Source organism: Podarcis liolepis, assembly GCF_965112155.1.
Source record: "Podarcis liolepis genome assembly, chromosome: 14".
Taxonomy (NCBI): domain Eukaryota; kingdom Metazoa; phylum Chordata; class Lepidosauria; order Squamata; family Lacertidae; genus Podarcis; species Podarcis liolepis.
Genome location: NC_139569.1, coordinates 26,874,882 through 26,898,601, shown reverse-complemented (window position 1 = coordinate 26,898,601; position 23,720 = coordinate 26,874,882). Strand labels below are relative to the sequence as shown.

The 23,720-nt window shown below is 46.6% G+C and overlaps 2 protein-coding genes and 1 long non-coding RNA gene across 10 annotated transcripts in view; 2 read left to right on the top strand and 1 right to left on the bottom strand.

Annotated features, from left to right (window-relative positions):
• Positions 1-23,720, top strand: part of LOC310693334 — a 187,053-nt gene that overhangs the window by 111,724 nt on the left and 51,609 nt on the right. The window lies entirely within an intron of this gene.
• Positions 1-23,720, top strand: part of FRMD5 (FERM domain containing 5) — a 130,687-nt gene that overhangs the window by 93,932 nt on the left and 13,035 nt on the right. For 5 of the 7 annotated variants that reach the window (XM_083475106.1, XM_083475104.1, XM_083475105.1 and 2 more), the window contains exons 2-8: positions 8,397-8,501; positions 9,917-9,959; positions 11,736-11,814; positions 17,783-17,880; positions 18,398-18,521; positions 19,359-19,446; positions 22,932-23,020. In XM_083475106.1, the coding sequence (XP_083331232.1) occupies positions 8,397-8,501; positions 9,917-9,959; positions 11,736-11,814; positions 17,783-17,880; positions 18,398-18,521; positions 19,359-19,446; positions 22,932-23,020 (626 nt within the window). Of the gene's footprint in view, positions 1-8,396; positions 8,502-9,916; positions 9,960-11,735; positions 11,815-17,782; positions 17,881-18,397; positions 18,522-19,358; positions 19,447-22,931; positions 23,021-23,720 lie in introns of those variants that run through there. The other 2 variants (XM_083475108.1, XM_083475107.1) reach the window with 2 other exon arrangements.
• Positions 19,484-23,720, bottom strand: part of WDR76 (WD repeat domain 76) — a 30,758-nt gene continuing 26,521 nt past the window's right edge. Inside the window, exons 14-15 of one of the 2 annotated variants that reach the window (XR_014519051.1) lie at positions 21,101-21,197; positions 19,846-20,064 (exon numbers count right to left, since the gene is read on the bottom strand). Coding sequence is in view for 1 of the 2 variants with exons in the window: in XM_083475093.1 (XP_083331219.1) it covers positions 20,025-20,064 (40 nt within the window). In the remaining variant the exon portion in view is untranslated. Of the gene's footprint in view, positions 20,065-21,100; positions 21,198-23,720 lie in introns of both variants that reach the window. The other variant, XM_083475093.1, reaches the window with a different exon arrangement.

Here is a 23,720-nt window from a genome sequence, read left to right as displayed (position 1 = left end):
CAAGAAATAAGATGGAGAAAAGCATTGAGGTCCACCTCCAAGGGTCTCCCGGTGGTTCCCTCACTGCGATAAGTGAAGTTACAGGGAACCAGGCATAGGGCCTTCTTGGCAGTACTGCCCTCGGAGTGGAACAGCCTCCCATCAGATGTCAAGGAGATAAAGAACTACAGAACTTTTAGAAGGTCGCCCTGTATCAGGAAGTTTTTAATGTTTGACATTTTACTATGTTTTTATCTGTACAGTGGTACCTCGGGTTAAGTACCGGTACTTAATTTGTTCCGGAGGTCCATTCTTAACTTGAAACTGTTCTTAACCTGAAGCAACACTTTAGGGGCCTCCTGCTGCCGCCACACCGCTGGAGCACAATTTCTGTTCTCATCCTGAAGCAAAGTTCTTAACCTGAAGTGCTATTTCTGGGTTAGCGGAGTATGTAACCTGAAGCGTATGTAACCTGAGGCACCACTGTATTGTAAGCCACCCAGAGTGACAGGGTATAAATGTTGTTGTTGTGTTTGCCTGGGTAGACAGAGAAAGGGTTGTCTGAGTACATGTAGTACCTGTGAGCTTTGCAAAGCCAATTGTACAAAGGGAACAGACATATCATTCTTTGCTCTACCTGCCCATGCGCTACACTCCCACACCGCCAGACGTCTACCCATGAGGGAATGTGGCTTTGGAGTTGAAACAGGTTCCCCATTCCTGCCCGAGGCCTTGCCAGCCTCCCAGTTGCAAGAAATATCCCCACTGTCGCAAGGATGGGCTTTTTGGAAAGAAAGCAGTGTCTGAAGTGAGCTGCTCTTTCCAGATGATTATCTTAGAGCAGCTGCTTCCTTGGAGCTGGTTGTCAATAAAATGAAACCCACAGGGTCAAGCTCCTCTCTGATCCATGCAGGCAATCTGTGCGCATTTGCACACACAGGCTGGTGTTCCTAGTGGAGACGTGTCTATTATCCAGTGTTCAGTCAAGAGTGGCTCCTGCATTATTCCCCAGGGATGGGAGATCAGAAGCAGGCAGAGTGCTTTGCTTTTATTGCGCCAACCCAAAATGATAAAAAATAATAATCTCAGGAATATGTAGAGGAAGCTGATTTGAAACGCAAATAGTAACAGTCTGTTTGCAAAGGGGAAGTTGCAGATGATTGAAAACACCTGCATTTTGCACTGTCGTGGAGCATTTGCAAATGAAGGGTTTTGGAAATGGTTGCAATGCTGAGAAATACCCAATTTCAATAACCCTCTGCTGCTGAGCCAGCTCCTGGAGCTCAGGTGCAACAGCAAAGGGTGCAAATGGATGGAGACCACCTCTTACCTCCCCAGTTGGTGCCCAGAGGCAGCATCAGTGCTCTGGAATGAGTTTGCCTGCTTGGTCCCTGCTGACAATTTATGTGGAAACGTTGTGTTAGGGATTTCTGAGAGACTGGTGGTGCTTATTGAGCCGCTTTTGAACTGACATAGCAGTGGGAAAGCAAACGCCTTCCTTTTTTCCAACCCCCGTTTCCAAATTGCAAAGGACTTAACACTCAAGTTAAGAGAGCAGCCAAACAACTAAGACAGATGGAAATCTCATTTCTGTAAGATGAAAAACAGCGATCCCAAAAACCTCCTAATTTGGATCTCTGGAAGGGACTTGCCTCCCTTTTCAAGTTGTTACTTTCATAAGAATGCAGAGAAGTCCTTGGAGGACACATTCTTAATGATTAATTTAAAACCTGTTTAATTCAAGTTAGGGAGATCAAAGAGGAAACAATTTTATGCATATCAGTGTTTGCTTTTTGACACTGGAACCTCATTTCTCTGCAGTTCAGCAGGATGCGGTTTGACTTGTTTTCTGTGATGTTTTCTCTGTTGAAATTGAAATGGAAAACATCTTGCAGGCATCAGGATGAACTCCGAGCATCTTCCCCCTGCAAATCCTTTTAAGAAACACTGAAGCAGGATGGAGAAGAGAGTACGGGCTGCTGCCTGCTAGTGTCTGTTTCAAGTGGAAATCCTGCAGCCTCTGGTGCCTTCCTGGGTTATTAGCAGCATTTGCTGTCACTACAGTAATATACTATTTAAAGTTGCTGCAACAATATCAGAAGAATCCAGCTTTCAGGCTTTGCATGGCTGCCCAAGCAGAGAGACAGAGAGAGAGAGAGAGAGAGAGAGAGAGAGAGAGAGAGAGAGAGAGAGAGAGAACGAGAGAGAGTTCTCTATTGAATGAAGCATAAAGTTCTGCATTATAACTTCAGATCAAATTTTCAAGAAGGTGCAAACGTTTGCTTTTCCTCCGCTTCCTGGGATCTTGCTGTCTGCATGCGGAAATAATGAGAAACGTTACCATTTGTCATGGCAAGATAAAAAACAATGTCCCAATGGATCTTGGAGGATCCTGTCTACCTTCCTTGCTCAGGATGGAACTACAGCATCCTTGACAGATGCTGTCAAATCTCTGCTTAAATATCCCCAGTGAAGGAAACACCATCACCTCCTGAGCGTGTCTGCTCCATTGCTAGATGACCCCTCTGGCCTCTGAGACTTTTTCTCGCTGTCTCATAATACGATCTATTTCCTCCACACTGTTCTTGATCTTGTACATCTCTGCCATTCATGTGGAACCAGCTCTGTTACAGGTGCCACGTGATATCCGTTCTGCATTTGTAATAAATCGATATTTTCATAGGGAAGTACTTAACACTTCGGAACTCCCTGCCTATTGACATCAGGCAAGTGCTTCTGCTGGACTCTTGTTGCCACTTGCTAAAAACATATTTCTTTATAGACATGACTACCCAGATACGCAGAATGTGGATGTGTGTTTTAATCTGTTTTTAGTTTATCACTGATTTTTAATTCTTTTTCAATGCTTTAAATAGTTGTTTAATTTTTTTATTTTTGTATACTATTGTGAGGTTTGTTTGAGTTCACAATCGGGCGGTGATGCCATTTCATGAAAGAAAGAAAGAAAGAAAGAAAGAAAGAAAGAAAGAAAGAAAGAAAGAAAGGCATTGATTGCCCTCTCCTCCATGTATTTGTTCAATTCTCTTTTAAAGCCATCTAGGTTGAGTGGGGTACAAATAACATTATCAGTGCTTCTCTTCTAGGAAAAAAAGGTGCCCGTAGTGTGTACCCTTGAGTACCGCCGGGGGGGGGGGGGAGGCACTGATTATTATCATCATCATCACCACCGCCACCATCATTTTTAAACTTCTATAATGTCACCTCTTACATGCCTTTTCTCTAAACTTAAAAAAAATTCCTAAAAGCTGCAACTTTTCTTCATAGGGGAGTCATTCCATCCCCTTGATCGTTTAAATTACTCTTAAAGCCTTTCCCATCTCTACAGTATCCTGGGGCGACCAGAACTGTGCACCGTATTCCAAATGCAGCCGCACCATGCATTTGTGTAGCAGCATTAAGCAGCCCTTGCTAGGTTTCAGCATTTTATTTGGAAGGCTGTCTTTGTGATCTCCAGCGGGATGCCTGCTTCATTGCCTCTGTGATAACGCACAGCCACATCGCACGTGGTGTAAGGTGCCGTTGTAAAAGAGTGTGGTGCCCATTAGGGGCTGCTCATCCGTGAAGGGGAGTAAGTGGAGGCAAGGTGGTGATTCACGGCTTAATCTTTGATTGATCCAACAACCCCAAGGTTCCACATCATGTGTCAAAAAAGAAAATGGGTGTCTTGTTCTAACAAAGCCTCTTGAACCAAACCACCAGACGGTTTTCAATGAAGGGATTGATGTACATAAACAGAGATGTCCGTGTGTGTGAGGGGAGGGGGGGAGAGGCTGCTTTGACAACAGCACACAGTCCTCTGGTTCCAGCAATGCTGCAAGGAGTGAGACAGCAGCACAGACGTTTCCTTCCCCTACATATAGAAACCTCAGAAATGTGGTTCTGCCCTTGTGGCTCCTTTTTCCTACAGAACTCTGCCTTCCTCTTCAAAGACGCTTCCAGGTCAGCTTGCAAAGAATCGTAGAACAGTTGTTGTTGTTTTTATAAGATATTTATTAAAATTTCACAAATTATATACAAACAAACACAAACAAAAAAAGAACATGTATAATTTCAGAACCTTAATTTCTTAAAACATACTTCACCGACCTCCTCATACCTCCCCTTTCTGCATTCCCATTTCAAATATTTAGTTCAGCAAATCCTCACCCTTAATTTTATCTAATTGTCAACCTTTCTTTTCTTTTAACTTAATCTTTACAGCTGTACTCCACTTGATTTCTAAAACCACATCATCGTAGAACAGTTGAGTTGGAAGGGACCCTTGGGCCCAGGTGAGCTTCCTTGGGGAAAGGGTCCCACAACTGAGGCCACCGCAGATAAGCCCCCTTTGAAAACCCTGCAGCCACCTGAGCTGATTGGGGAACCAGCCATTTTTTAGGTACCCTTGTTCCAAGTCTTGATGGGTTTTCAAAGGCAAGGCTAGCCCTTTGCTTCTAGGATATTGGTTCAGCTGGATATTATTAGTGGTTCAAAGGAACGAGATGTATGAACTTTAAAATGTCTCCTTTTCTTTCTCATGATTGCTTTTAAAGAACGAAAAGTCTCGGGCAAGATCTCTTTCTCTGCAGCAAATGATTAGAGCAACAGTGGAGAGGCAGGTCCATGCATCAAGGGGCAGGGAACTTGGCACCTTCTGGTGTGGCCCTGCTGGCTGAGGCCTGGGGGGTGTTGAGGCTATCTAGAGGGCTATTGATATTTCCCCCCCCCCAGCTTTGCTGCGTTTGACTCCTGTCAGTGCTGCTGAGTGCTGGATAACAATCTTGCCTTTGAAGGCAAAGACTGGAGCAGTGAAGGAGAGCATTTGCCTGGGGCTGTGTGATGCCTGCGGGTGGGAAGCAGGGCAGAAGCCAAGTCCCTGATGATCAAATTCTTGCAGCCAAGGAGCAGCCTCCTCTCCTGTTCTCCTGAGGCAGCTGCAGCTTCCCTTTGATTTTGCTGGTTTTTAGGGGGCTGCAGCTTTCACAGCTCCAAGAATGCAGGTGCTGTGTGCATTGTCTGTGTTTCGTTGAGCACATTTTGGCCCTGAGCATCGGCTAGAGGAAGCTAGCCTGGCCCAGAGGTCTAGCTTAGCCCTCAGCCGGGCTCCATACCACCCTCCATGCACCCTCCTGCTTCTCCTTGCAGTCGTGGTGGCCTTTGCGAAGTTTGGAGAGTTGTTTGCAAAAGGTCACCTCTCTCAGCGAGCAAAATGGGAACATCAAGCTTGTCATTGCAGCGGCAGCCGGAATCCAGGCAGGGCTTGTTGACGATTCCAGATGCAGTGACATTTAGCGGCAGAGACCCCGGAAAAGCAGCAGTGGCCCAAGCCACCGGGGGGGGGGGCTCCAAAGTCACATGGCACAACTCGCCATGGCTGGAGGCTGTTTGATCACTTACAGCCCAGTTGCTCAGTCCATGTGCAAGAAGGAGGGGAGGCACGGATGCCACCAAGCCAGCCAGCCAGCCAGCCAGCCAGCACCTCCCCATCCCAGCATGTGCCGTGTGAAAGGAGGAGGATTAGATCTCTGTCAGGTCAGCAGCCCCACATTCTGTCTTGGCACATTCTGTCACAGCAGCCAAGCAGTGCCCTTCTGCTTTTATAAGCACTAAGAGAAGGCAGTGGGAGGGGAGAGCATGATATTTGGAGATCCTGGACTTCATGAAGACAGCACATTCCTGCATGTGTGTAGAGGAATCATGGGGAGGATTCTGGCCTGAGGATCTTGCTAGATGCTGAACCCAAAGGAAGCCGGGCCAAGTACATTAATCAATCAATTAGCACAATTAATCAGTCCACTGGCTGCAGACGCAAGCTGTATTTTCTGTCTTCCCCTGGCCTCTTTGAAAGGGCATTTGGCGCTTTAGTGACACAAAGCACTCAAAAGTATCCCAAACAGGTTTCCAGAGAGGATTTTGTTTGGAGTTCGCTGCTGCAGAGAAACTGTGGTTGTCGAATGCACCTAACTCCCCTGGATGTGCATAGGATGGCGTTTTAACTTGGCTGTGAATCACTGGACTGATTTAATAGAACACCATAAATTGCTTGGAAAATACAGGATTTCCTGGATGGCAGGCGGGCACAGGATGGAGGGAGCCAACAAGCTGGGCTCAGGGCTGCAATTCTCCGTAAGAACTGGCCCAAGTTAGAAACTGAGGCGGACTAGAAGGGCCACTGGCCTGATCCATCGGAGCTCTTCTTATGTTCTTATGATGGGCCAAAGGCAGCATTTTCATGCATTTCTCTGCCTGTTTTTGCCTCTGCTATGTGGCCCCCAGAGGACTGCCTGGAAGGGAATGTGGCCCTCAGTTTAAAAAGGTTTCTCTTCCTTCCCCTGTGCTAAATGGTTAGTTGTAGATTTGGGCTCCCTTTACCATGAGTTCAAAAGGGAGGGGGTGCTGCTGTCTATACACACACACACACACACACACACACACACACACACCTAAACAGGCAGCTCTGAACGTGTGTGAACTGTGAAGTGCCACACTTAGTATTGGTGGCCTCTTGACAAGGCTGCCTCTTCCTCCTTTCATTTCTCCTTCCTTCCTTCTGGCAACAGTGAATATTCCTAACAGAGCTTGAAATTAAACTCAATCTTTATCTCGGTCTGCTGCACTCTCCGCCTTGCAGGGACGTCGTCGAGGGCGCCCTGAAGGGAGCTGGGAGGAACAGGAAGGAGCTGCTACCAGATTCCCCAACAGCAGGGAGAGGCGCCCACACTGGGGGCCCTGCAAAGGCCAGGGAGGGGGTTGGCAATGGGTTGCCCTCCTACCTTCCGTGGTTGCTCATAAAAATGGGATGTGTCTCATCTAGACAGAGTTGATGGGAGGTTAATGATATTGTAGAGTTGGGAAAGGTTCAGATAAGGGCAACCAAAATGATTAAGCGGGTGGAGTGAATCCCCTATGAAGAAAGGATGCAGCCTTTGGGACATTCAAAAAGACACGTAAGAGTCAACATGATAGAAGTTTATAAAACGGTGCATAGCATGGAGGGAGTGGGTTGAGAAACATGTTTATCGCTCTCTCCCAACACGAACGTATGGACATCCAGTGAAGCTGAATGCTGGAAGATTCAGGATAGATAAAAGAAAGTCCTCCTTCATGTTGCTCATAGTTAAAACTATGGAACTCCCTCCCACAGGAGGCAGCGATGGCCACCAACTAGGATGGCTTTAAAAGAGGATTACACAAATTCATGGAGGAGAGCACTATTGATAGCTTTGAGCCATGATAGTTATGTTCTACTCCAACAGTTGGAGGCAGAACTGCCTCTGAATACTAGTTGGTGGAAACTGCAGGAAGGAAGGGTGTCTTGTGCTCAAATCCTGCTTGCTGGTTTCCTACAGGGCTCTCTGTTTGGCCATGGTGAGAACAGGAGGCTGGACTAGATGGGTCATTGGTCAGAAATTATGGGGGCTGTAGTCCAACCATGTCTGGAGAGCACTACAATAGCTCCCTGTTGTCTAAAAGGTATAGACAGTGCCAACTAAATCAATAGACAGTGCCAACTAAATCAATGGCTGGCCTGCTTAACAGGGATTGAGTGCTAGTTGGGTGCTTGGCGTTGCAGAGAAGACGAGGAGTGATGTGGTCTCTGCCGGAAGGAGAGCTCTGCCTCCAGTGGGCGAGAGGCAGGTGGAGGAGAGATGCCAAACATGGCAGCGGACATTAGAGGGGAAAGCAGAAAGTGGGTATTGTAGAATTAAGGAGATGGGAGAGGTTATTTATCCACCCAGAGGGTCTTCTGGGAAGGATGAAGATTCTGCAGAGCCTGGAGATTGGATATATTGACATTGCTGTCAAATGCTCCGCCATCAGCAGTGCATTTATCCCTTTTTTTACCTGCTGGGAAACGGTAAACCTGACATTTGTAGTTTAAGCACTGATCTCCCTCGATTCTATAGATTTGTGTAATTAGTTGTCTGTTGCCAATTCCAGATCTGTTCAGAACATTGTTCCGCCTATGTGCAAGAGGTTGCTTCAGCACAAGGTGAGATTTACTAGGAGAGGTGTACTTGGCCAAACAATGGTCTGAAACGGCTGATATGGCTGGTTTAGCCCAGGGAAGCAGTGAAGGTGCCTCAGAAGGTTCCAACCTGGCTTTAGCAAAAGCTGTTGGAGGTCCAGGGTCCCTTTCATAAGGCCAGGTGCCCTGGGGTAGGGCTCATGCTATCATGTCCCCTTGTCCACATATCTCGGCGATTCCACATGTCATAGGAAGCTGCCTTATGCTGAATCAGACCTTTGGTCCTCCTAGCTCTGCATCCTACACTGACTGGATTCTTTCCCTGCCCTACCTGGAGATGCTGGGGATTAAACCTGGGACCATCTGTATGCAAGGCAGATGCTCTGTCACTGAGCCCGGTGGTGGCTATTGTTCCTGCTCTGATCAGGGTCCTTCCTTTGTTTTGCAGAGAGATGCAAAAGGGCAGTACCTCTTCGACCTCCTTTGCCATCACCTGAACCTGCTGGAGAAGGACTACTTTGGGATCCGCTACGTGGACCCCGACAAGCAACGGGTGAGTCCTGCCGAAAAGGCCCAGCTTGGTCAGGCTTCAAAGCTTGGAGTGGGAGTTAGCAAGGCCTGGTGCTGCAGTGAAAGCAGAACAAATAAATTATGCAGAAGCAAAAGCACTCTATGCAAATTGGCTGGCTTTGCAAAATTTATTCAGGGTGCAAAATCTGACCTCCTTGCTCTGCAGCATGGGGCTTCTTGGTTGCGTGCCATTCAACTGTGAGCCAGCCCTTCACTCCAGAGAGAGAATGCAAAATGTGGATACAGCCCCAACTCCTGCTTCCTGACCGTGGGGGTGGGGTGGGGTTGAGGCTGGCTTTGGTTTTTCCAGTTTGGTGCTCTGCTTTCCCCTCTGCAGGGAACCCTTCCCATTGCTTGACTTAGTTGTCAGGGTTTATATTATTAATTACATTTATATCTCACCTTTCTTCCAAGTCACCCAACTTGTTATTTTTAAATGAAAAGCAGCCCTGGGGTTGCTGCACATTTGAGCAGAGAGGATGTGTACTGTACCCCCCACCCCACTGGACATTTTCTTACTTAAAATCCCCTAAGCTGCTTTCGCAGCAGTGGGGGGGGGGGGGATAATTGCATCTTTGCTTTCATGGGTGGAAAAACAGCTGAAGGGATCTCATTTCAAACAGGAAAAAAATGGCCCATGCGGAAAAGGTTTGTGTGCTTATTTATGTAAAGTGTTTTACTTAGCTCTGCATTCAAAAAGGCTCCCAAAAGCAAATCAGTAAGAAATGAGACAGACCCTGCCTTCAGGCTTCCAATCTAAAAGATGTGATATGAAAGGGAAATGGGATGAGGAGGGAAGAGGGGAAAAACCAATAAACTTAATCACTGATTTTTAAAAGTCTCGTAGTGGTTCCAGCTGGGATGGACACAGTTCAGGGAGGGAGGGAAGGAGCCAAAAGGAGCTGGTCTCTAAGCAGAACTGATACAGTGGCCCTGTTTCCCTTCTCTCCTTCTATGGCAGCCTGATGAAAGAACTGCCGATAGTGACAGCTGAGGGAAAGGAAGAGCTGGACACAGCTGGCCTCTCAGCAAAGCCAGTGGAGTGGCCCTGCTTCCTTCCTTCGGTTGCAGCCTGATGGAATGGTTGCTGCTACTGTAGGTGGTAGCTGGGGAGCCAAAGGCTGCTGATCTTCCAAGAGATCCAGTGAGATGGCCATCCAAAGCTATGCATCTTTTCCCCTTGGCCGTTCCTCCAATCCAAGTTGCAGGCTGCCTCCTTAAAACAACACGACCAACCAAAACATCCCAGTAAGACTGCCCCTGAAACTCGCCCTGGTCCATCTAGGTCAGGACCCTTTGTAATCCAGTTTGGTTGTCTGCATGAGGCCCTCCCCACAGGTTTTGTAGCTAGTACTTTGCTTCCCCCCATTTTGAAAACTGATTTCTTCTTCATTTCAGCACTGGTTGGAATTCACGAAGTCTGTTGTGAAGCAAATGCGATGTAAGTATTGCCTCCTTAAGAGAGCCGAGACAGTGAAGCAGCCCCTGTTGTGATGGAGGGAGCAGCTTTTGATTCTGCCAAGGGGGTTGAGGGTGGCATGTCTTTTTGTTGCAAAGTGTTTTTGAGGTTTTATTGCAATCAAGTTGTATTTACATTTTGTTGAATTACTAAAATAAAATAGGAGCAAAAAGCTTCTGCACTGGTCTGGACAGTGCTTTATGGAGTGACTCCCCTACAAAGAAAGCTTGCAGCATTTGGAACTTTTTCGTTCAGAGAAAAGGCAAATGATAGATAACATGGTAGAAGTTTATAGTTAGGCATGGTATGGAGAAAACGGATAGAGAAAGGTTTTACTCCCTCTCATAAGATTAGAACTCGTGGACATCCAATGAAGCTGAATGTAGGAAGATTCGGGCCGGATAAAAGAAATAACTTCTTCATGAAGCACATAAAAGGAAGTATGTCTTTATGCAGCCCACAGTCAATGTATGCAACTCCCTCCCTCAGGAGGTAGTGATGGCCACCAAGTTGAATGGCTCTAAAAGAGGATTAGACCAATTCCTGGAGGAGAGGGCTTTGGATGGCTACTAGCCACAATGCTTATGCTGTGTCTCCAGAGACACAGCTTCTGAATACCAGTTGCTGAAAACCACAGGAGGGGAGAGGGCTCTTGTGCTCGGATCCTGCTTGCAGATTTCCCATGATGGCCTCTGTGAGAACAGGATGCTGGACTAGATGGGCCATTGGCCCGGATCCACCTTTGGGACTCTGCTTGTACATGAATGTCTTCATGGGACATCAAACTTTCCTGGTATTTTCTAAGCACTTTTGGACTTTAGGAGCTACCACACTTGCTTCTAAGGAACTAGTTGAGCCCACTTCTCACACCATGTATTATTCGACTTGACTTTTTCCTGTACAGTGGTACCTCAGGTTACATATGCTTCAGGTTACATACGCTTCAGGTTACAGACTCCGCTAACCCAGAAATAGTGCTTCAGGTTAAGAACTTTGCTTCAGGATGAGAACAGAAATCATGCTCCGGTGGTGCAGCGGCAGTAGGAGGCCCCATTAGCCTAAGTGGTCCTTCAGGTTAAGAACAGTTTCAGGTTAAGAACGGACCTCCAGAACGAATTAAGTACTTAACCCAAGGTACCACTGTATTGGGGTTTTTTTAAACCACAAACTCCAAACAAATCTGTCTCTTCCTAATAACATCACTTTGATGCACAGAAGGCTCATTCTTTCTTCTGCACATGTGGCCATGAGTGCACTTGTGTCTGTGTCCAAGGGCAAGTTCCTCATCATAAGCTTCACCTCTAGTTTCAGCCATTCAGTTTCCTCATTTAGACATATTTTTGGGTGTCCAGTTCCCAGCCTACGTTTTTCCTTTCTGCTCTTCAGCTCCCAGAGCGGCTTGCAAATATCAGCGAAAATAAACCCTAAGCCCTCTGTTGAAAAGTTATGGCACAAAAGGAAAGCGGATTGATGGGGAGGAGGAAATAAGTGCTCTTTCTTAGTACAAAGTTGTTGCAATGACTTGCTGGAGTGGTCATTACAAAGATGAGCTTGCACCAGGAGGAAGAGTGTATTTGCTCACTGGAATTTGAGTGTAGCGTTTGGGAAGACGGAGTTAGGGAGACTGCCAAGCTGTGCCTTGTCCCTGGATCTTGCCTGGAGGGACAGGCTTCTAACAGGTCATGGGTGGTGGTGGTGGGGGGGCTGTTGTTTCTTCTCCAGCTGATATGCTAATCATGATGCTGTTCTCTCCTGCAGCACAGCCTCCGTTCACCATGTGCTTCCGGGTGAAGTTCTACCCTACCGACCCTGCGGCCCTGAAAGAGGAAATCACCAGGTAAAGCAGGGTGTGTGTGGGTGTGTGGGTGTGTGTGCCTCCTGTCGGAACTTGCGTTCAGCTGAGCTACTCCGACGGTCGAGCCCTCCGACGGTGATTAATGACCTGAGCCTTTGATGAGGCTCCAGGCACGTTCCCTCATTACGCAGAGTATTCAAGCATCAGCGAAGGATGAGAAATAGGAGCTACTTTGCTAAGAGTTTTATTTCTAACTATGCAGACAGAAAAGAAATATACATCCTCTCTCTGTGAAAGCAGAGAGGCAACTGGAACAAAGGAACAGGAAACCAGTAATATCAACATCCGTCTCCCGTGAGACTTCCAACAGTCTGGAATCTCTGGAATGTAAACAGAGTCTTGTGACTCCAAGCACTGCACAGTGGCACAAAACAGAAATCCAACACCACCCACATCATTGGGTCTGGCCACAAAAGGAGCTGATTGTGATGTGGAGGATCCTTGGGCATTTTGCAAAGGAGTAGCTTTGCCTCCCCACTCTAAAGACATAGAAAGTGTCTGCATATTGAGACATTGTGGAGACATTATAATCTGCCCTATACCCAGTCAGAACTTGGGTCCATCTAACTTAGTACTGTCGACCCTAGAAGCCCCTAGGGTTTTAGGCAGAGGACCTTCCCAGCCCTGCCTAAAGGGGCACCTTCTGCATACAAAGCAGGTGCTGTGCTGCTGAGCGACCAACTCTCCCATCCAAGGCACCTTTGTTTACTGCTGTTTGGTTCACCAAAAGCAGAGTCCCAGATTTTCCTGATGTTGCCATTTTGTAGAAAAAGAGCTTTGCGGAGCCTTGGAAGCAGGTGATCCACTTAACCGTTTTCCTGAACGCAAAAAAAAATGTTATTTGACAGTCAGGACACTGTGATTTCTTTGCAGACTCCCATTGTGCCAAGTCAGCTTCTCTGATTGTAAGAGAAGAGCGATTTAGGGTTGTAAAGCTGGACTCTGTTTCATAAATTGGAAGCCAGGTTTTCTTCACTGCTCCTCTTATATCTCAGGTATTTTTAAAATCTAGAAGACTATTCTGAATTTTCAAAAAATGTAGGGCATAATGTTGTTTTTGATCAATCTTCACCAACACTTGCTCTCCTTTTTTTAAAAAACCTGAATGCCACTTAATATTAATTTGCAATATGTGATGTTCTGTAACTGTTTCTGGGGGCCCAGATGTCCTTCTTAAAAGATGACAGAAGAACGTTAAGAAGAATAGTCATGGTTTTGCTTGAAGGAGGGAAGCAGGATGCTCATGAATCAATAATGGCCACCTGTTCTCTATCTCGTTCTCCCCTCCCCGATTTCCCAGTGTTCTACTGGGCTGGGACAGCTTCACCTGGCCTCCCCTGACTCTTCCTCCAAAAAAAGCCTCTTGCAATATTTAAACTCTCTGAGGTCTTGGTCCAGAATTAGAATGCCATACTTTGGAACAGGGAGTGATTTATTTTGGCAGTGCAAAATGTCCAGTACTGAATGCCTCAGGGTGAGGCTTTGGCCAGCTGCTCTGGCTCCCAAATTCGTGGTCCTCCAACAGGGATGGGTGGATTCTGTCCTTTCCAGTTTTTCTCAGTTTCTCATTTTTTCCTAGTATTGCCACATCAGTTTTTGAGATATATTTTTAAAGGGTAAATCTGAATTAAAGCGGTGGCAGAGGGAATTATGGGCCTGCGTTTTTATGCATGTCGATGCTGCAAAAAACAACAACAGACTTTACATGAATGAGGAGCCCCCATTTCTCAGTAAACATCTGCCTGGAAGCTCCCTGAGAGTCCCTTGAGGCTGTCTAGTGGGACATGAGCATGCTCAGTGCTCATTCTAATCAGCTTTTCTGTAGGGCTGAAGACAAAAAGGGTGTGGAGGGGGTGCTTGGAGCCTCACCAGAGAACTGCTATTGAATTGCTACTCCTTTGTTTTCATTGATGACTGTACATACTGCACACTGAGCAAGTGCAAGGTTCTGTAAGTCATATACATGGAAAGTTTGTGGAAGTTTCTGGAAAGAAGGTCTTTTACCTGTGTGCATTGAGAAGGTGGCTTTTTGCAGATATGCTCACCATCATGATCAGAGGTGGAACATTGGCTCTGCTTCCTTTCCCCCCTTGCCAAAAATCAGAGCAGCAGGCAAAACCCTATTTTGTTCTGAAGTGGGGCTTGGTTGGGGCAGCTTGCAGCCAGTGCAAGTGTAGAAAACATGGATTTTGGCCATTTCAGGTGGTCCGTAAACACATTATCAGATGGAAAGATGAGGCAGCCTGGGGAGTCTTGAACAGCGAAGTTGATGAGCTTAGCTTTTTCCTCCCCAAAACAGCTGCCAGGAAGATCTGAGTTATTGACAGTATGTCGGTGTCCACCTCTGGCTTGGGTCGGTTAATTTGGGAATCTAATCGGGATTGAAATTTGCTCACTACTCGTGACACAGGGAGTAAAGTATAACAAGATAACTCCACACTGACTGACTCCACACATAACTGAAGCAAAACAATGTGTTTATTGTTGTACAATGCTCCAATTAAAAAAGTTTATTTCCTTTCCCAACTGAAGATTTGGTTTCCTAGCCTCCACAGCCCATCTGCTGGTGAAACATAATTTCTAAATTCCATGGTTCATTTCTAATCTATGTTATTTTGTAGTTTACTGGGCACTTTGAGATAATGTCCTGCTTTACCCAAACAGCTGGGAGGGAGCAGGTAAATAAGAGATGAGGGAGGGAGGGAGGGAGGGAGAGAGAGAGAGAGAGAGAGAGAGAGAGAGAGAGAGAAAGAAAGAAAGAAAGAAAGAAAGAAAGAAAGAAAATAAGAAAATGATGCTCTGTACAACTTTCATCATGATCAGGAACTGGACCAGGGGAAGATTAGTTACCTAGGTGAGCCGAAGTGGGATGCAGGCTGTGGATTACCAAAACGTATCTGGGGGAGCTCAGTGTGGTACGCATGGTTCTTTCCTTCCCCATTTAATCTTCACAACAGGCCTGTGAAGTAGGTTAGGCTGAGAGGCAGTGACTGGCCCAAGGCCACCCAGTGAGTTTCATGACCAAGTGGGGATTTGAACCCTGGTCTCTCAAATTCTAGTCTGACATGCTAACTACTGCACCACTCTGGCTGTCATTATTTTACTGGTGCTGTGATGTTCCCTTCAATAGTAACACCATCCAAGATGCCACACAACTGTTACCTAGAGTTAGCAAAAAAGAAAAAAAGAAAAGAAAAAGGCAAGCAACCTGTACAAAGTAGTGCAGAGTTTTGTTTTTTCATTCTTTTCACCCATTTTAGTCCACCATGGCTGCTCATCTGTTGCAATTGATGGTTCTTCAAGCCTAACTGAGTGCAGAATAACAGGGTACAATCTGGGTGGTGGCAGCTCAGTTTGGGTGCTTATTTGGAAAAAGTGCACAACTCCCTTCTCCTTGGAATCTGCCAGGATGCATCCCAGGCTTCCAAGTCATCCTCACAGCTGCCCTGTTTTTTGCAGATTTTATGGTAAATGCTTCTTTCAGCAACTGCTGCATTGTGCATCCATTAGGCCTGAATTTGAATGTGGAATGGCCAGTAGGAGGTATGGCTGGCATTATGTCCATGGTTGATATGCTAATCAGGACTGCTCAGAGGTCAGTGCCTTGACAGTCATCAAAGATAATAAGGCAAATTGAAATCCCATCCAGAAATGTATTTGGGGAGGCAATAGAAAACCAACCACTTCAGGTCATCAAAACAAATCCTTGCAATCCCAGAATTTGCAGAGGAGGAGGCTGAGTTGCTGCAGGTGGGGGCTGGAGCCAGTTGCTGCCCTGGCTCCCGGATAATCTGGCTTTACATATTTTCTGGCTGCCTGGCCCCCTCTCTTGGCATATCTCCCTCGTGCAGGTGAGGAATTAGATTACTTTCTCTGTCCCTGCAACCCAGCAATTTCTGCTTTTCATAGCCAGGAGATTTTAAATGGGGGCAAACCTAATTTTAGCTGGCATGTCTGTAAGCTAATTCATGTCGTCTCTCAAATCTTCTGGGTTGGAAAGTCAGAGAATGTAACAAATGAGAAAGTAGGAATCAAAATGGTTAACTGCCTGACCGCTGGTGAGTCAGTTCATTTCAGCTGAAAAATATGTCATTTCTTAATATCTCCAGTGAAAGTAAATCCAAGAGTTTCTTAATTCGGGTTTATTGAAGAAAGATGATCATTTCTGCTTGCTAAAGATACAGGCAAACTCTGTATTTACTGGAACGCTTCAAATCAAAAGGGAAAATGGCACAACTGAGCACTGATTTCACTAGGGCAAAGCAAGGACCAGGGCAAAGTAAAACTTCTCATTTTAATAAGCAAATGAAATTAAAGTGCTTCTGAAAAGGTTGGACAGCAATCAGGTGCTCAGAGGAGGAACGGCTCTTTGGGGAAATGGATTTGAACACCCTAGGGGCCCCCTTGGCTCCTGTCTTGACTAGTGTGGCTCAATATTCCATTGCAAAAGTGCAGGAATAGAACAGTGTGCATCCAACTGTGCACAGACCTGTCCTGCCTCCCAGTTGTTGGAAGAACAGGAACCCAAAGAAAGATTCTTTCCAAAGGCAGGGTGGTCGAACACACAGCCCCTGAGGCCAATCTTGGTGACTTTCCCGCTCCCCACCCCTCTACCTCATCCAGGGCAACACAGCCAAGCTGGGGGAGACAGTAGTGTGTGTGCTGCCACTGAAGGTAGGCTGCTGCGGCTATTGTTCCTCCTCCTCCTCCTCCTCCTCCTCCTCCTCCGCTGTTGCAGGAGCTCTGTGCAGCCACCAGGCTGTGCTCTCAAGCCCACTCAGAGTGTGGCTGCATCACCAGACTGACAGGGTTCTGGAGCACTGGAGCTTCCCGGGATGCGGGCAGTACAGAGAAGAAGGGTGGTGTGGGGTGTGTGTGTGTTTCAGCATGGAATACTTCGCTTTCTTTCTTGCAATACAGAGAGGTCTGAGCTTTGGGGTGCACCGATTGGTGGGGGAGAGAAAGGAATTTTGGTGCCGAGAAGCATGGGGTGGGTAGGTCTGTGAACAAGCATTTTCAAACATGAACTTCATAAAGTCCAAAACTCTATAAACAACTTAGCAAGACAATTCACTCAAGATTTGCCTGTGGATGTCAACAACGAACCTCAAGGCGGACATTGATCAACATGTGAAGAATTCTCTAGTTCGTGCATCCCACTGATGTCTGCATTGTTAACAAAAATGCATGCACCTGTTTGCGTATTAAATCTGTTTAATAAATAAGTGTTTTAAATCTATTAGTTTTTGTATCTAATTAAATCTGTTGTTCTATTTAAATATATATGTTTAATTAAATACATTAATTGTGTATATATTTATTTTATTTTTTTTAAAAAAAACTATATTGCAAACACTTTAATTTATGATATGGAAATTTAATTCAGTGTGTGGCTGCCGGGTTCTCTGTCAAAGTGCTCTTGCAGCCCATTTGGTCTGGGAGGTTGGACTGCCCTGCTTTAATGCTTAGATTGGTGCAATCTATATGCAAATTGCTGAGGCACAGTGGGCAATACAGAGTTTTCTACAGATGTATAATGGCAGGTGATCTAACTACCCAAATTTCTCCCATGGCCACCAACCTTGGATGGCTTTAAAAGATCAGATGAATTCATGGAGGGGGATATGGGTGTCTTTGGCTTCAAGCCACAATAGCTATGCTCTGCCTTCCTGGTTGGAGACAGCGATGCTTCTGATTATCAGCTGCTGGAAACTGCAGGAGGGGAGAGGGCTGTTGCACCCAAGTCCTCATTGCAGTCTTCCCTTTGGGGGCATCTGGCTGGCCACTGTGAAAACCTTCCTTCTGTTCTTTATTTCTGCAAGTGGGACAAATGGGAGAGGCCTTGCTATGAAGCACTGCTCCTTGCAAGAACTGCGTAGTGGAAGCTACTCTAGGTTGGGTCTAATGAGAGGCGTCACTGACTCCCTGTTTGCTGTGGTTCTCTTGTCAGGTATCTCGTCTTCTTGCAGATCAAAAGAGATCTCTATCACGGCCGCCTCCTGTGCAAGACATCAGACGCTGCTCTGTTAGCTGCCTACATCCTTCAAGGTAATGCCTTTTGGCAAGGTACATTTGCTTTCCATGATAAGTACTGATGGCATAATTTCATCTACAAGGGCAGCGTGCATAGGAATGCCATATGGCTGCTGTCTTGGGCTCCTGCTTCTGGGCTGCTCTGCCATCCGGGGCAGGGATTGGTGGAATCCTATACGTCCCATATGGATGGCTACTAGCCATGATGGATGTTATGTTCTGCCTCCACAGCTGGAAGCAGCAGTGCTTCTGAATACCAATTTCTGGAAGCCGCAGGGGGGGAGAGTGCTCTTGTAGTCTAATCCTGTTTGGGAGTTTCCCACAGGCATCTGGCTGGCCGCTGTGAGAACAGGATGCTGGATTAGATGGGTCAATGGCCTGATCCAGCCAGGCTCTTCTTGAGAGCACCAGCTTGGGGAAGGCTGTGGCATTTAGTGCTCTCTGACTTGACTTGCTCCATATACTGAAAGGGAACAGAGCAGCCCTTGCCTGGGCCGGTGGCTGAGTCCTCTCTCTCTCTCCTGTCCTTCAGCGGAGATTGGCGACTATGACCCTGGAAAGCACCCTGAGGGCTACAGCTCAAAGTTCCAGTTCTTTCCCAAGCATTCAGAAAAGCTGGAAAGGAAGATTGCAGAGATCCACAAGATTGAGCTCAGGTGACCTTCCAGCTCTGTGCTTAGTCCAGATCCTTACTTGGGGGCAGGGGGTGGGTACGCAATCCATTCTTAGGTCTGCAGTGAAAATCACGCGGACACAAATCTGCCCTGAGATGGGACGTGCCTGGGGGTGAGGGCATTAGGCGGGGTGGGGTGGGGGGTGAGTAGTGCCCATCCACTTAGGCTGCTGCTCCTGAGCTGTCCCTGCTCCGCTAGCCATCCAAGTCGGAAATTATTCATTTATTTATATATTAGGTTTATTAGTTGCCATGTGTTGATGAAGTAAAAGCCATCAAACAATCCCAACATAATAAATGCAGCTGTTAATAACTAGAACAGGAAGACCTAAGTAAAGTTTTATAAAAGAAAATTAGGCCAGTTTGCATAAGCATTTGCAGCAGCCCAGAGGGTCTTAGATGCAGTTGGCCTAGCAGGGCTCACTCTCCTAGCTGGGATTCCTCAGCTGACCCTTTGGGTCCTTTCCAACTCTACAATTCTGGGATGCTTCCAATGCACTGTGGATGGGCACCCCCACACTGGCGAAAGGGAAAGGCCACAGGCAGACGACAGAGGTCAGGCCAAGGCAGCAACCCAGATGGGTACCCTGGGACTTCCTAAGGGTTGCACCTTGTTCTTTAACAGCTGTGTGACAGGCAGAAATTCAACAGGCACCATATGGCTAAGATGTGAACTTTTCCTTTTCTCCTCATTTCATTTCAACGATTTGTATACTACTTCATTTGTATACTACTGTCTCTTTACCTATGAATATAAACAGGGCATGTTTTGATTCAAGTTGATTGCCCCCATTTCTCTCCCCCCCCCCCTCTCTTCCAGTGGTCAGACACCAGCTACTTCAGAGCTAAACTTTTTAAGGAAAGCTCAGACCCTGGAGACGTACGGAGTTGACCCACATCCGTGTAAGGTACAAAGCAGCAACCTCCCTGACACTTGGCGGTGCCTTAGGGAGATCTCTTGTAGGATTTCAGTCACTTCTACATGGAGCTGTTTTCTAGACGTTAACTGGCCTTGCAGGTCAGTAACGGAGGAAGTAGCTGCTTCAAACACATACCAGTTGGCCATGCAACCAGAGAGTAAAATAAACTACAATTTGGTGGCTGTATCCATCTTCCTTTGAAGGAAGTACTCTAGGCCCAGTACTAATGGAGACCAGCCCATGGACAGTTTGGAGACCATAGGAAGCTGCCTTAAGTAGAATCAGACCCTTTCTCCATCCCACTCAGTACCATCTATAGCGATTGACAGTAGCTCTCCAGGGTTTCAGGCAGGGGTCTTTCATTCTCTTCCACCTTACCTGGAGATGCTGTCAGGAACTGGACCTGGGATGTCCCACATACAAAGCAGATGCCCTTTCCCTCTAGCTTTGACTTGCAATGAGATGGTTTTGTAAAACGTCTATGCTTGGTGGTTGTTGCTTTTGGTCTTCGATCAAGCATTCAGGGCAGCCAGCAATAAAGTCTAATGTTAACAATATCCCCCAATTCAAGCATTCCACAATTCAGCAAAACGAGTTGCAATCAGCCTGAGGATAGAATATTAACAATGGCACAAAGACAGTCATAATTTGCATGGCTCTTCTCTTTCACCTAACCAGTGTCATGCCTCCCTTTCCTGTTCCTACTGCTGCCCTCCTAGGGAGTGATCTTCATCTTTAGAAGAAACTACCAGTTCATTTAATTAGGCTGAGCAGGGCAAAGCACTAATTTATCCCCAGGGGGCCCTGGCAGGCCTCTCTGTGGAAGGTGGCTGCGATTCAGATGGGGGTGGGTGGATGTGATGAACGCAAAGTCGGTGCCACAGGTTCTGCCACAATGTGGGGGAGGGCAGGGATGCCAAGAGCAGGTTGTGGGGTCCCCCCAGCAAGGGCAGACAGGCTAAAAATATTTACATAGAGTGTGAAATAAAAGTGTGGTCTCATTTTTTATGGTAATAATATGGTACTAGTCGTGTCCGTTGAAAATACTAAGATCTTAATGACTATTATCAATAATGGAAGCACCCAGACCATCGTTGCTGAGCTAACCAGACACTTTGAACTTTAAACTTGTACATGCAGCGCAACACAATGAGCACCACACAACTTTTTTGTATTTGCACTTATGAAAACATACGAATGTGACTGTGTTTAATAAGATGAGACTATGCTGTCGTACTGTCAAAGTGCAAATGTTCGTAGAGAGTCAGAAATGCTCAGGTCACAACAGAAGTTTGCAAAGGCGCTATTTAGAATTGTGCATGCATTGAACACGAAATATGTATTTTGTTAAGAATTGCACAAAACATATGCAAGATAGTTGGGGCCCCTTTTGGACTGCTGGGCCCCAGTAATTTGTACCAATTTCTCCCCATACACACTCCCCTTGACAGCTCCGGAGGAGGGGTCTGTGCTTGGTAGGCTGTGTGCTCCAATGCAGCAAGCCCAGAGAATTGCCACAAACTCCCCCCAACTTGCTCCTTGGCATGCTGGAAGCTGTGCACTGGTCTGATTCTAGCATAATCCCCCCCCCCGCAACACACACACACACACACACACACACACACACACACACACTATTTACGTGTTCGTGAAGGAATTCCCTTGCAAAAGACAGATGAGTCAACTTCAAGGGATCTAAATTTTCCATTCATTTTCATTTCTGTATTGGCCACAGGTCACTAGAAAGATGAGAAAATGAAGTACATTAAATGATTATTAATGGAACCATCTCTTTGCAGAGTGTTGCAATAGGCATGAGATAGGACAAACAGCCACTACCATGATCATAGGAAGATTTTGTGCCGTGAAATTCAGTAAAAGCTGCAAAAGCTGCTGGTTTAAAGAGGTACTTCTAGACACCTGTTTGCTAAGAAAAAAGCTAATGTTTTGAAGGTCTGGCCCATCTTCCTCACCTTGATAGCAAATGGTGTTAGAAATTTAGCTCTAATTCATAAATAAATTCAGCATTTGAAAAGGTAACACATAAGAGTCTCAGTTTGTCCCATTGTAGGAAGATAATCAGGTGTCATGAAATAACTGGGTGCATCCTACTTCCAAAACAACTGCTAGGGTCAGATTACACTTTAGCCAACTAACAAGCCTGACAATACGAATTCTCGCATCACAGTTGTTTCCCCCCCCCCAAGGTTTCTTTCTAGCCAGTCTTTTGATCTCACAACCCCTGTGGGTTCCTGGCCCTGGTCTGGAGCCAGAGGCGAGTGGATGGACCAAGTCTGAGGCTTTCTGTGCCAACATCTAAAGAACTGGACCAGGCTCCTCATCCTGATACTTGGACCAAGGAGGCTGGTTGTCAGGAGTAAAGAGCCTGCGGACCCCTTGTGGGCGCCTTCCTCTCAGCCTGAGGAATTGGGTACCTCCCACATTACCCTCCCACGCCTGCTCAGTCATGCAGGGAATGTGGCTAATGAGAGGCCACAGAGAAGTGCCCACCTCCAGGCCAGGGGGTTTGTCCTTTAACAATCTCCATCCTTCAAGCAAGTGGGTGAGCTGGAGGGAAAGCCCCAGTTCTTCTCTGACAAAGGCTGAGGTTGCTCCGAATAATGTCTCTATCCAGGGCCAGTCCTACCATGAGGCAAAGGGAGGCAGCTGCCTTGAGTGGCAAACGCTACAGGGATGTGTGCCACGTGGCACTCTGGTGTCCTGTTGCCAACACTGAAGGTCAACTGCCTGAGTGGTTGGCTTTCCTGCTTGGAATTGAGGAAGGTGCCATTTTGTCCTTGCCTCAGGTGGCAAAATCTCTTGGGCTGGCCCTGTGTGAATTAAGAGTTATGCCTCATTGCTAGAGACATCAGAACAAAAAGGCACTTGCAAGATACAGAATCATAAAATTGCAGAGTTGAAAGGAACCCTGATGGTCACCTGGTCCAACCCCATGCTTCAATGCAGGAAACACAGATAAAGAATTCCTGACAGATGGCCATCCAACCTCTGTATGAAAACCTCCCGTGAGGTTCTAACTATTAAAAACAGAGCAATTAACTTGTCTCCAGGGTGGTCAAGAGGTTATTAGACTTTGGGGCAGGATCCTTGGCTGGCTGGGCTGGAGGGAGCAAAGAATATGACCTGATATACAGTAAATGATGTGAAGAAATGATGGATAAAGTTATTTTGGAAACCAGGAACACGCTCCAAGGCACTGAGGCTGTTAAATCTTCTGAAAGGGCAGGTGAGGAATTTGCCACTCCTCCCCATGTTCAAGAGGAGAGACGTGGGATCTGCTTTCGTCCCGGATTCATTTCTCTGCTGCTGAAAAAGGAGATTTTCACAGCACAGGCCTCTTGTCAGCTCTTTCCTGCACAACAGCTTCTTTTGCCAGTAGATGCGAGTGGAGGTTGTCCTACAAGCCTTACTGGCTCTGCGCTGTGTGACGAGAAGTTATCGCTCTCTTGCAGGATGTGTCTGGAAATGCTGCTTTTTTGGCCTTCACCCCATTTGGGTTTGTTGTCCTGCAAGGAAACAAGCGAGTCCACTTCATCAAATGGTGAGTTCTGCTCTGGAAACCCCAGTTCTACCATTCCTTTTTGGGTGGCAGTGGAAGCTTTCTCTGATATCACCCTATTGCCCCTCATTTACCCCCTTTGGTGCAGAACAGAGACCCGCTGACCAAGACAGGATCTGACCTTCTAGTTGGCTTGGTATCCCACTTTTGCTCTGCTCTGCCCCTTTTGTTCAGAGGCTGGAAGGCCTTCACAGCCAACTGGTGGGTTTTGACAGGGCGTTGCTTCTAATGTGGGGGTGTGAGCTTCAGGTTTTGAGCCTTCCTTGTTTCCTCTTCTAGTCAGATTTAACATTCATTCATTCTCCTGGAACCCATGACTAAATTCTACAGCTGGAACTAAGCTGGAACTCACACTCGCACACAAACTAATTGTTTGTCTAATTCTTGTCCTAGACAAGTACCATTTGCATTTCACTTAGTGGAGAGTGCAACTGGTGACTTTAAAAAAGGTGAATCGGGGCCAGAACTGCAGTCCCCAGAACATGTGTGGGAGGAGAGGCATGCTACTGCTTCTGCTCTACATGGACAACCCAGCTTCCACTGGGCACAAATACTTAGCAACCCAGCATGCAGCTGCTTCCCGCTAAACAATGCAATAGGTGCAGAGGGTAGGGAGCTGACTTAGCTGGGAGTTGGGGATGATACCTGAAATGCAAGGAAATAATTTCAGATATACCATATT